Here is a 12,148-nt window from a genome sequence, read left to right on the forward strand (position 1 = left end):
AACACAATACAGAAAGGTCAGAGGTCCAAGTCAGCAACAGGAGGGCTGCGCAGTACAAAACGTAATCCAGGAGAATAGTCAAGTCCAAAAGCCAAAGGTCAGGTAACCAAAAATACAATGCAGGGAGAACCGCTAGATCAAGGAACACTATGAAACAGGCTGTATCTCAGGCAAGGAACATGAGACAACTGAGGATACTTATGCACCCTGTAGTCCCAGCCCCTGACATGATTGGGGCTGAGGCTCCAGGTCCTGCCCAGATACAGACAGCTAACTGGTAAGTCAGCTGTCAGTCAATAATCAGTGAACACTCAAAACACCTATGCTGATCAGCCAGAGAGTGAAACACTGGGCTCTGCTACCACATGGAATAGCAGAGCAGAGCAAAACCTGAGAAACAGTCTGGCTGCTATGGACGCCGAGCAAAAGGCATGGCCCGAGTCCTAACAGACTTATTGTAATATTTAATTGCAATAAATAACAAGGATGTATACATTGGCTTATGACACAATGGGGCTGATTTACTAATGTTGTTATGTTGTTTCGTCAGAACATTGAAGTTTTTTACTAGTTTTTTTCCTGTTGTTTTCACGTTTCACCATATTTAGTAACCTTTTGTACCACAGAAATCTAAAAAAATGTTACACCCATCATTTTGTTCTTTAAAAACGAAAACTGGGAATGTCATGAGCGTGTTTCTTTAAAACCCGCCATAACCTACATATTTATTAAATAAACCATCACGTTTTCCCATTTTTTCTCAAATCATTTGGTTTTTGGTTTTCCCATGTGAAAAACTTGCATTAGGACTTTGGGACACATTAATAAATCTGTTGGTTTGTTAAGATAAAACCCTAAGGTGTAGGGTTCTTTACAACCTATCTTAATAAATTACGGCCAGTATTCTTAAAGAGGCACTCCAATGACAATGTTATTCTTTCACCAGCATAAGGCTAGTGTGGGCATACAGATGCCCTGCTCCCCCTACCAGGCTCTGCATTTGAATTTTTTTCACAGAAATGTTGGCATTTTTTCCGCAGATAGACTTCTTTAGCAGGGTAAAAATGGCTGAATAAATATTACATGGAGGATTTATCAATAATATGCCTGGCATACTCCAGGGAAAAGGCACAGATTTTGAGCAAAGCTCTGCCTGCCCAATGGGCGGGGGTGTGGCAAGGCTAGGAGGAGGCTTGGCCTTCTCCTGTGCTAGATTTATCATGGTTTATGCCTACCAGCAGGTGTAAATCACAGCAGAAACCTACATCTGCTCAGGAAATCTACGCGCCTCTTAGTAAATCCTTCATGAGGCATAGAGGAGGGGATCCATGAAAGCCTGGCATACAGGTACTCCCATCTTGATAAATTCCCCTCTATATCTATATGCGTATTGGTGTTTTTTCTCCCTATATATTCAATTAGAAATCCCAGAATCACAAAATAAGCAATCACATGACAAGGAATAAAATGCCAGATATAAAACTACCCATACTAATTTATACTAAAATGAGAAATCATCAGGGATGCAAACAGGCATAGAGATGCTTCAGCACTCAGAAGAAGCTATACATGTGCTACTTTTGAATTGTGCATGACAAGCTCACTCTAGTCCATATACTGTAGGTTTTTACACTTAGGGTGTGTATCCCCATATGCATTCAGATTGCAATCCAAATACTAGGGAAACCACTATTCTCTATCCAATAGTCCTGGTAGCATTGTGTGGGAGAATGGGGACAGCTAATCAAAAACACCTTTAAATAAATAGGTGAAGTGCATAAGGGAAATGCAGTTGCCATTTCCACATGTATAATGTAATGCTATTTATCACATCCTATGTGAAATAAATAGGTAAAAATCTACAGCACATGGACAACATAGAGTAATAGATTAACTTATTGTATGTAGTCCCAGTAGAGAATATTACAATACTCCAATGGATATACAACCATCGCAACCCTGGAGGTCTTTGCTTAGGAAATTGGTGATAGAGGGGGCCTCTCCCTCTGTCAGTCCACTTAGATTCTGCAGTTGCTACTGACCATCACATCCAGGGAATGAGGAATTTAGAGTTGGGCTGTCAGTAAGCTTCTGTGCCCATGTGGCCTGAATGATATATATGTACAGAATTCTGTACAAGCTAATGCATGGGGCACACACACATATATATATATATATATACATATATATATATATATATATATATATATATATATGTATATATATAAACACTTTACATTAACAGGGTGCAGAATGCTATTGCTTCTTTGTGCTTGTTTGCTAACTTACCATTTAGTGACATGTCCAACCATGATAAGACACATTATGAAGCTATGTAATAGGTTTTGTAAACGTGCACCATTTTGACTGTCTAATATGGCCATAAGGCTCCATTCTGATTACAGCGGGCAGTTCTATTTAGGCCAGGCAGTATGTAATTTTACATTTCTTTAAGTACAGAGCAGATAGAGTGATTTTTTAAAATCTTTTTAAAAGTTAAAATGTTATCTTTTGAATGCCCTTTTTAGGAATGTGGATATTTAAAAAAGTGTTATTTTTAGACTGTTAATTCACAATTATAAAATAGGGAAATACTATTCATGATTGATTCACTGCACATTTCCAACTATAATTGCTACTACAAAAATATTAGCTTTGAAATGGACAATCAATATAGTGCTATAATAATAATTGTAAACATTATAAAAATATTTTGTAAGTAAAGTATTAAGAATGTAACTTTTTTACCTCATTTTCATGGTTATTCCCTAATGTCAGTATTTTAGATACAGTGCCATTTGGAGTACAGCTTTCCGCCACAGGAGACATATGTCCATTTCGTAGTGGTGGAGTTATTCCTGCAGGTTGAGTATGTGAATAGGAAAGCGCCTGGGTTGAAAACTTAGTTCCAATTGTTAAGTATTGCTTTACTTGCTGTCTTTGTGATTGTTGCAAATGATACTTTGTTGGATTTTCCAGGTGTGTTTGAACCTATAATGCAAAAAAACATTTTGAACATTATGGACAAAGTTTTATAAAGGCAATAAATGCAGTCAAGGTGGGTTGGCTCAGAAAATGCACTTAAAAATACATACTGAGCCATACACATACTAAGTAATATTAACCAGAATTATACTTTATGGATAAAAAGAACCTTTTAAAATGTATTGATAATAAATGCTTAAACACATTAAGGTTATGAAGCCAAATTCACAAGATCTTTATTATAAATTGCACCAGAGAATTGGCGGGTATAGGATGCCGTGAATTTATTCTGTGTTCTTTTCAACACTTCTTACGTCAATGGTTCAAAAAATTCAAGAAAAATAGGAAGGGTTTACATGTGTACTTAAATGTGGTCAATTTACTAGAAATGTTGTATTATATATGTAATATTGATGTGTATGTACGTCGTCCATACTAGGTGACCATCAAATATACTATGCCCTGCGCAACCATGCTAATACATTTACTGCATCCTTCAATATTTTTGCAAGTTTACATAAATACTAAAACACTGTTAAAAATCTCACTATGGCTTTCTATGACTATGAATTCTCATACCTAAAATGAACACACACACAGAATATATATATATATATATATATATATATATATATATATATACACACACACAAATAGGTTGTAACATGAGTGATGTGCTTAATGCGAAAGTTGCTCAGTACTTCCAAATAGTTATGTAGTAAATGACTTGAATAGCATAAGAAACTATATATATATATATATATATATATATATATAAAGCAGGTAGCTACATTTCCTCTTCATTTATCTCTTTTGAAAAAAAAAGTAGTCAAAAAGCCAACATTATTTAGAAACTGTCAAATATATAAGCTTTGCTCCTTACCTCATAGTATGAACAGTCAGCTAAATGAGGCATCTTGAAGAACTATCTCAGCTCAGTCCTAGCGATCGAGGTACCAACCACACAGTCCTCTGGTGGTTGCAGATCAATAGGGACAATGTTTGAACTCAGTAGGACTTTATAATCTTACTAAGCATGATAAAGGATCTAATTGGCTACGATGAAGCCATCCTTTGATGGCAAAGATTGACAGTTACTTCAAATAGCTCTGTTTCTTGTAGATGTCACATTCCTTTAATTTAACCACGACAGGAATACTAGATACAACATAAACTGTATTGTCAATTGAGTTTTGCATCCTTAGTCCAGTGGGGCTTTTTCAGTGGTTAATTGCAAACTTGTAGTAATAAATTCCTCTCAAGTGCCCCATGTGTGAGTATTTTTAATATGCTCTTAATTATGATCGGTAGTAATGCTTGATTTACAACACGTATTTATCTCTCTGCTGTGCTTCAATTATACAATCTATTTAGAATTCCCCTAACATACATTAACATGCAGCAGTAATCCACATGAAGTATTTGCATTTAAATTAAGCATATTTTGTCATCACTTTGCACTAGTTATTTGGCCTTTTACGTCTTAGTCAGTTGACATTTTTACTATTACTTAATTATCCCTTTAAAAAATAAAGAAAAAATGTGAAGAAATATATTAGGGCTGGCATCTCCAATAGAAATGTAATGTGTGTTGAACATTTTATTTAACATCTGTAGTACTAGATAAAAGATGTACAAAATATACACATAAAACAGACATTTATTGTTTAGACTCTCAAAATAGATTTACATTTCTTCAGTGATTTTTTTTTTGTGTGTTTTTGCTTTCATTTATGATATAATCTATATATCAGTTCTATTAAAAAAATTTAAAAAAAGTGTAACCTGGAAATCAAATCCCTGAAGCAGTTAGGAGGCGTTCACACATTCTATGATTACAGTCCGCACAGAAGATGTGCTTCAGACCAGAATGCAGAACGCGCGGCATCGTGTATCATTATGATGCCAGAAGCAATGAAATAGCAGAAATCTTTGCACTACTGTACTGATACAGCCATGCAGCTGTATTAGTATATTAATATAAAGATTTAAATTGTTTTGTAACTCCTGACATCATCATGAAGCTGGGAGCTCCAAACTCTGTTTCATAGCATATTGTCCGTATTTATGATCGTGCACAGAACATATGAATACCCCCTAACAGTACTAGTGCCAACAGCAGCTTTGTCATATTTAAAATCCCCTTGTTGTAAGGAACAGCTGACATACTGTATATATGTCCTTCATTTTAAAGACAAATTGGTTTAAATAGATATTAGGACTTCTCTTAGAATAAATGCCTAGAAATATAAAAGTACAGCTGTTCTCATTCAAAAAGTGCCATTCCTGTCCTCAGTTTGTACGTGGTATTGCAGCCAATTTCCTATAAGCTATGTTCATGCATATTTTGGTAAGTATATTTTCAATCAAAAAGAAGAGTGTGTCAAAAGCACAGAAACTGCGTATGTCTTTTTTGACTAGAAATACTAACCAAAATACTGACAGAAATAGTGTGTGTGTTTGTGAACATAGCCTTAGCCTGAAGCTGATTTGCAATACGCACAGAACCTGACAGGTATATTTGCAAAAAATAAAAAATAAATGTATGGCTATGTTCACACAACGTCAAAAATATTGTAAAGGCGTCCGATTTTTATATTTAAAACAACGTCTGTTTTTACTGCGACTGCATTGGCAATGCATTGACGTCAATGGGAAGACGGACGTCCAATGCACACAATGCAATGAAAAACTGACCTTTTTGCCGCGGACGTCAAAATAATCAACATGAACATTTTCGGATGTCTTTTGCAAACAGTGGACGTTTTTTATTTGTAGTTCACACACAGTTTTCCTTTTGTCACCGTTCTGTCTCCATTTTTGCAATTAAATTCAATGGACTTTTCAATTAAGCCCCATCCAACGGCCGATTAGTAACCAAACTAGAATAATGTGCAAACACCCATCAGTGCACTAAGGGGAGGTCAGGCAACTAAATAACGGACGTCAAGGACGTCATTTTAAACGGAGCTGAAAAAACGTTGTGTGAACATAGCCTATTTCTAATCCTGCCTAAACTCTTTAAGCACCAAGAAAAAAACAGAATGTTTCTCTTGCATCAGTTCCATATAGAAGAGTGGGAATTTTAAACTTGCAAAGACAATTGAGAAATATTTATAGTTCAATACCACTGTATGGGGGAAATCATGTGTGATACTAAAACAAGAATAATTAGCAACATATCATGCTCCACTGTCTAGATATGGTGGTGTCTGGTTGTCGAAAACATGAATTAGAATACATTTATGTCCTGTGTTGTCCAATAGTGCCCTTTACTGGAAAATTTACTGCCTTGTTCTTAATAAATATCAGTTTTTGTGAATATGCTAAACATGTCAATTCTTTGGGCGGATGGCGGATTGAGCTTAAGAAATCCCATTGAATCAATGGGACAGGCAGAATTTCAAGAGGAGTCCGCGGCGCAAACTCCACTTGAAATTCCTCCCTGATTCCGTAGCTTTATCATAATCTTAGAATTAAATTTCATATACTTCCTTACTGATCTGCCAACCACTTAGAGGCGCTTCTGTCATGAGGCTATTTGTAGAGGCTGCCATAGGCAGCACCACCTGCTAACAGAAGGGGGCTGCAGGGTAAGGATCAACACTGCTCCTTGGGTAAGGGAAGAGGGGGCACCTTTAATCGTAGACCTGTTTCTGCTGCACTGGATTTAGTAATGCATACCATAAATCTAGCACATTTATGTGCATCTGGCAGACTCAGAATATATGCCAGCTGTCAGCTGGCCGAGATTTCAGCTACTTATTATGCCACATGAGAAGGCCACACTCTCTTTACACAAAGCCACAACTCTCTTCCTGTCCACTTGGAAAATGTCACCCACACTGGTAAAAAGCCTGTAAATTTTTGTGCAAAATGGGAGCCTGTGCAACATGTGAGACCCTTTGTTTGCAGTAAGCATAGTCCTTGATATTAATACCTTTTACAATATTCCTTTATAGCATATTATATTTGGTTTTTATGAATAGTTTTACTGTCATGTCTAATGAAAGTGTTGTTACAGTCTTAGAACAACTAGTTTTATACATACTGTACTGAGAAAGCTGACTCTGCAAGACAATGGTGTGATAAATATAATGAGACCTGTCCTGCTTAGTCAGGTTCTTAGAACTCTGTTATACTGACTGCTGACAGTTCAGATTAGGTCTACAGACTCTTATTCAATTGTCAGTGTGTGAGCTTCTAGACATCTGCTATACTACTCACATAAACTCTATATAAAACAAAACTTAGATAAACTTTTTTAATCTATTGTATTGATTTAAGACATTAAAGGAGAAGTCTGGGGTCGTCAGATAAACATAACAACATGGCCCTACCTCACCAACTCCAGCACAGGAGTCCGCTGTCCCCCACTACAGTTCCCGGTCTTCCCTGCTCAGCCAGTTAGCAGCCAAGGCAGGACACCACTTTGGCTGCTGACTGCCTGAGTGGGGGGAAAAATTCAGACTGTGGACTTCTCCTTTAAACCTTTGAGGACTGCGCAAATTATCATTTTAGCGTTTTTAGCTCTAGCACTTTCCGTTTTCTATCTACAGGGCCATGTAAGGGCTTGTTTTTTACGGGAGTAGTTGTACTTTGTAATGGAATCTTTAATTCTACCATAACATGTATGGAACACTAAAAATATTATTTATGAAGATAAAAATTGGTGAAATCGTAAAAAAAAGAATGCAGTATGGTAACTTTTGGGGGGTTCCTGTGTCTACATAATGCACTATATGGTAAAAGCAACATGAAACCATTATTCTATAGATCAGTCCGAACACAACCATATGCAGGTTTACACAGATTCTCTAATGTTATATATTTTTTTTATTAAATCCTTTTTTTTTTGCAATTAATTATTAATAAAATGGGTCTGTTGTGACGCTTTAAGTTTTTCACCTATGGGGCTGTATGGGGTGTCATTTTTTGCGCCATGATCTCTAGTTTTTATTATTATCATATGTGTGTAGCTTGGATGTTTTGATCATTTTTAATACATTTTTTTATATATATAATGTAACAAACAAAATTAGTAATGCTAGCGCTTTTTCCCTCTTTTCATTTACGCTGTTCGCAATGACGATTGTTAGATTTTAATAGATCGGACAACTACGCATGCTATATTTATGTTTGTTTATTTATTTATTTTTACATGTTTTAATTATATCATGTGAAAGGGGGGTGATTTAAACATTGATTTGGGAGAGGGGCTTTGGGGTATTTATAAAAACATTTTTACTTTTTATTTTTTACACATTTTAAGTCCCCCTGGGGGACTTTTAACTGCAATCATTAGATTGCAAACACTGTACAATGCTATGCCATTGATCAGTGTTATAGGCGTTCTGCTCATTGAGCCTGCTTGTGGCAGACTCAATGAGCAGATTGCCGATCGGACCACACAGAGGAAGGTAAGAAACCTCCGGTGGTCCAATACAGCGATTGGGACCCCACAGTCGATCGGGACTGCCTCTGTCACTTACAGTTAAATGCTGCGGTCGCGTTGCGATCGTGGTGTTTAAGGGGTTAATAACATGCTGCAGCCTGTCATTAACGGTGAGGGCCGGGCTGCCCACTGCCCCCACCTCCGGCCGGCCCCCACCTCCATAGCAAAGGACGTATTGGTACGCCCAGGGTCGTCTGGGGACAGGCACCCATGGCGTAGCAGTATGTCCTTGTTCGCCTAGGGGTTAAAGTTATCTTTTTGGGTTTTTTTTCTTCCAAGAAAGAGCAACATCATGATTTATGCATTTAAAGAAAACCATGACATCTTCTAAACTTCTTAAATCCATCAATGTGTTACATTCTGGGGTAGCCACTAACTATAAGAAGAGTTTTGCAAAATTCCTGGAAGGAAAAAAAAAACAAATAGGTCCTCTCTCCTGGCTGACAAAGCATAAAATCATTTAAATTATTGACTTGTAAACAAAAGACATTAGACTAAAAATATGCAGGTGTAAATATCACTTTAAGGGTACAAACCCACACACCGTATACACAGCAGATACGCAGCAAAAACGCAGCAGATTTGAAGCAGATTTGGTGGTGCAGATTTGATGCTGTGTCCAGTTATTTAGATCTAATCTGCTGCGTATTTGTTGCGTATCGCAGCAGTAAATAAGCTGCGTATACGGTGTGTGGGTTTATACCCTAAAATTTCAATTAACAATGGCTAGAAAAAAAGGAATTGTTAAATTTTTTTTATTTATTTTTTTGCTTAGGTTGCGAATAAAAAGTATGACCTGTGGATGATAGAACCAAGTAGTCATGTTATCTGGAACATACAGTATATACCTCAAGACATTCAGTGCCTCTGAGAAATCCAGAATAATATCACAGAGGCTTGATTCCCTTACACAATGATTGGTTTACATGTCATTTGTTATCACAAACACTATACTTAAAGCTTAGGAAAACGCCTAACCTGTATTTTAAACCTTATTAGAGAGAGAAAGGAGCAGGGCTGGAGGAATTGTCTTTTTAAAAAGTGGAAATATGTAGGAATTTACATTTTTGGGATTCTTCAGCTTCAATTGGGGCAGCAAATTAAGTGTCTAAGGCTGTTCGGTCAAGCCATACCAGTTTACATTTTGAATTAGGCTAAATCCATGTCACTGGCATTTCCCATCTAAAAGAATGTCTTTTATCTACTAGGTAGATCAGTTGTTGACACAATGCCCTAACTAGAAAGTTGATTTTCGTTCTTATTTCTACATGGCAGAAAAGCATTTTGGTGCAATTTGTAAAATTGATGTCAGTCCACAGGGTTCATGTTAAATAATACATATAGAGAAATAAAAAATCTTTAACATTTTAATGTATTAACCCCTTTATGTCACAGTCAGTTTTCGTTTTTGAACTTTCATTTTTTTTTACTCCTTGTGTTTAACCCTTTGAGGACCAGGCCCAAAATGACCCAGTGGACCGCTCAAATTTAGATCTTTGCGCTTTCGTTTTTCCCTCCTCCCCTTCTAAGAGCTCTAGCACTTTCAGTTTTCTATCTACAAGCCATGTAAGTGCTTGTTTGTTACAGGACTACTTGTACTTTGTAATGGCGTCTTTCATTTTACCATAACATGTATGACGGAATCCCAAATTTATTATTTATGAAGATATAAATAGGTGAAATCGAAAAAAAGAATGCAATATGGTAACGTTTGGGGGGTTCCTGTGTCTACGTAATGCACTATACGGTAAAAGCGACATGATACCATTATTCTTTAGGTCAGTCCAAACACAACCATATGCAGGTTTACACAGATTCTCTAATGTTATATATTTTTTTTAATGAAATCCTTTTTTTTGGAAATTAAATATTAATAAAATGGGCCTATTGTGACGCTTATAACAGTTTTATTTTTTCACCTACGTGGCTGTATGGGGTGTCATTTTTTCCGCCTTGATCTCTAGTTTTTAATAATACCATATTTGTGAAGATCGGACGTTTTGATCACTTTTTATTATTTTTTTTATATATAATGTAACAAAATCGGTAATCCGCACACTTTTTTCCCTCTTTTCGTGTACGCCGTTCACCGTTCGCAATGACGCTTGTTATAATTTAATAGATCGGACAATTACGCACGCTACGGTATATTATATGTTTATTTATTTATTTTTATATGTTTTACTTATATAATGGGAAATGGGGGTGATTTAGACTTTTATTGGGAGAGGAGCTTTGGGGTAGTGTGTTAGTGATTTTAACTTTTTTTTTATATACATTTTAAGTTCCTTTGGGGGACTTGTACATTCATTAGTTTCATTTTACACACTGATCATTGCTAGCATTGATCAGTGTTATCGGCGCTCTGCTCATTGAGCCTGCCTGTGCAGCCTCAGTGACCAGAGCGCCGATCGGACTGCAAGGAGGCAGGCAAGAGAACTCCTGTGGTCCGTTTTAATGATCGTGACCCCCGCAGTCACACTGCGGGGGTCCCGATCGGTAAGTGACAGGGGACTCCCCCTGTCACTTACACTTAAACGCTGCGGCTGTTTAAGGAGTTAATGTCACGCTGCAGCGCGATCACTGCAGCGTGTCATTAACGGTGAGGTTCCGGCTGCTAATTGCAGCCGGCCCCCACCTGCTATGAAGCGCGCTCCGCTCCGCTGATTCATAGCTCAGGAAGTGCCGTTACGTCCAGGGTTGTCTGGGGACAGACTTCCAGGACGTACCGGTACATCCTAAGTCGTCTAGGGGTTAAAAGGCCATATCTCTTTTTTCACCTACAGACCTATACAAGCTTTTATTTTTTTGCTAAACTAATTTTACTTGTAATAGCAATCTTCATTTTCCCATAAAATATGTAGGGAAAACAAAAACATTTTTGCAGTGAAATAAAGAAAAGAAATTTTGTACTTTTTGTGGGTTTTCTTGCACTTATAAAGATTACCGCGCAAGATCAGGTATGTAATAATTTAATAGCTACGATCATTCCACATGTGGTGATATCAAATATGTGTCAGGAATAGGACTGGTGGACATAAGACAGGTGATGCCCTAGTACTTACACCCGCCCGCTAACACTGCCTGCTTACCACTGCAACTGCCCGAAGTGGCAGCAGATAACTGGGCGACAGTCCCTGGCCTGAACAGGTGAAACACAAAATGCAGACAAGACAAATAAGCACAATAACTCCTGGTCAGAAATCTAGTTCGATAACAGCCAGTCGGTGCAGTAAAAAATGACAAAAGGGAAGTCAGTAAGCCAAAAGCCAGAATCAGAAAACAAGGATAAATTGTAGGTGAAAAGACACTCAGATAGTGAGGCTCCATCGCAGGCAAGGAAGGACACACAGGGGAGCATACTGGAGTCCTAGCCCCCACTGGAGTCCCAACTGATGCTCCACACCTGAGCATATTTTTTAATATGGGATGGGATACATTGATATTTTAAAAAACATAAATAAATATATATATATATATATATATTTTTTTTTTTTAACAGACTTTTATTGTCCCCTTAGCAAACCCATGATTGCTCATAGGGATAAATACAGATCATATGTACTGCATTTATTCATTGAATCTGCACTCAATTGCTTCAAGCTGCCCTCAGCAGCTACCTTCATCAATTCAAGGACCACATGGAAACACAGAAGAGGCCCTGGCCGTAAAGTATAATGGATCAGATTGCATGGTGGTGAGCCGATC

General features: G+C 37.3%; 1 protein-coding gene across 2 annotated transcripts in view; it reads right to left on the reverse strand.

Moving 5' to 3' along the window:
* Positions 1-12,148, reverse strand: part of TFEC (transcription factor EC) — an 80,951-nt gene that overhangs the window by 24,536 nt on the left and 44,267 nt on the right. The window contains exons 1-2 of one of the 2 annotated variants that reach the window (XM_069976348.1): positions 3,869-4,648; positions 2,749-2,991 (exon numbers count right to left, since the gene is read on the reverse strand). In XM_069976348.1, coding sequence (XP_069832449.1) covers positions 2,749-2,991; positions 3,869-3,901 — 276 coding nt within the window. In that variant the 5' untranslated portion in view covers positions 3,902-4,648. Of the gene's footprint in view, positions 1-2,748; positions 2,992-3,868; positions 4,649-12,148 lie in introns of those variants that run through there. The other variant, XM_069976354.1, reaches the window with a different exon arrangement.

This window comes from Dendropsophus ebraccatus, chromosome 1 (assembly GCF_027789765.1).
Source record: "Dendropsophus ebraccatus isolate aDenEbr1 chromosome 1, aDenEbr1.pat, whole genome shotgun sequence".
Lineage (NCBI taxonomy): Eukaryota > Metazoa > Chordata > Amphibia > Anura > Hylidae > Dendropsophus > Dendropsophus ebraccatus.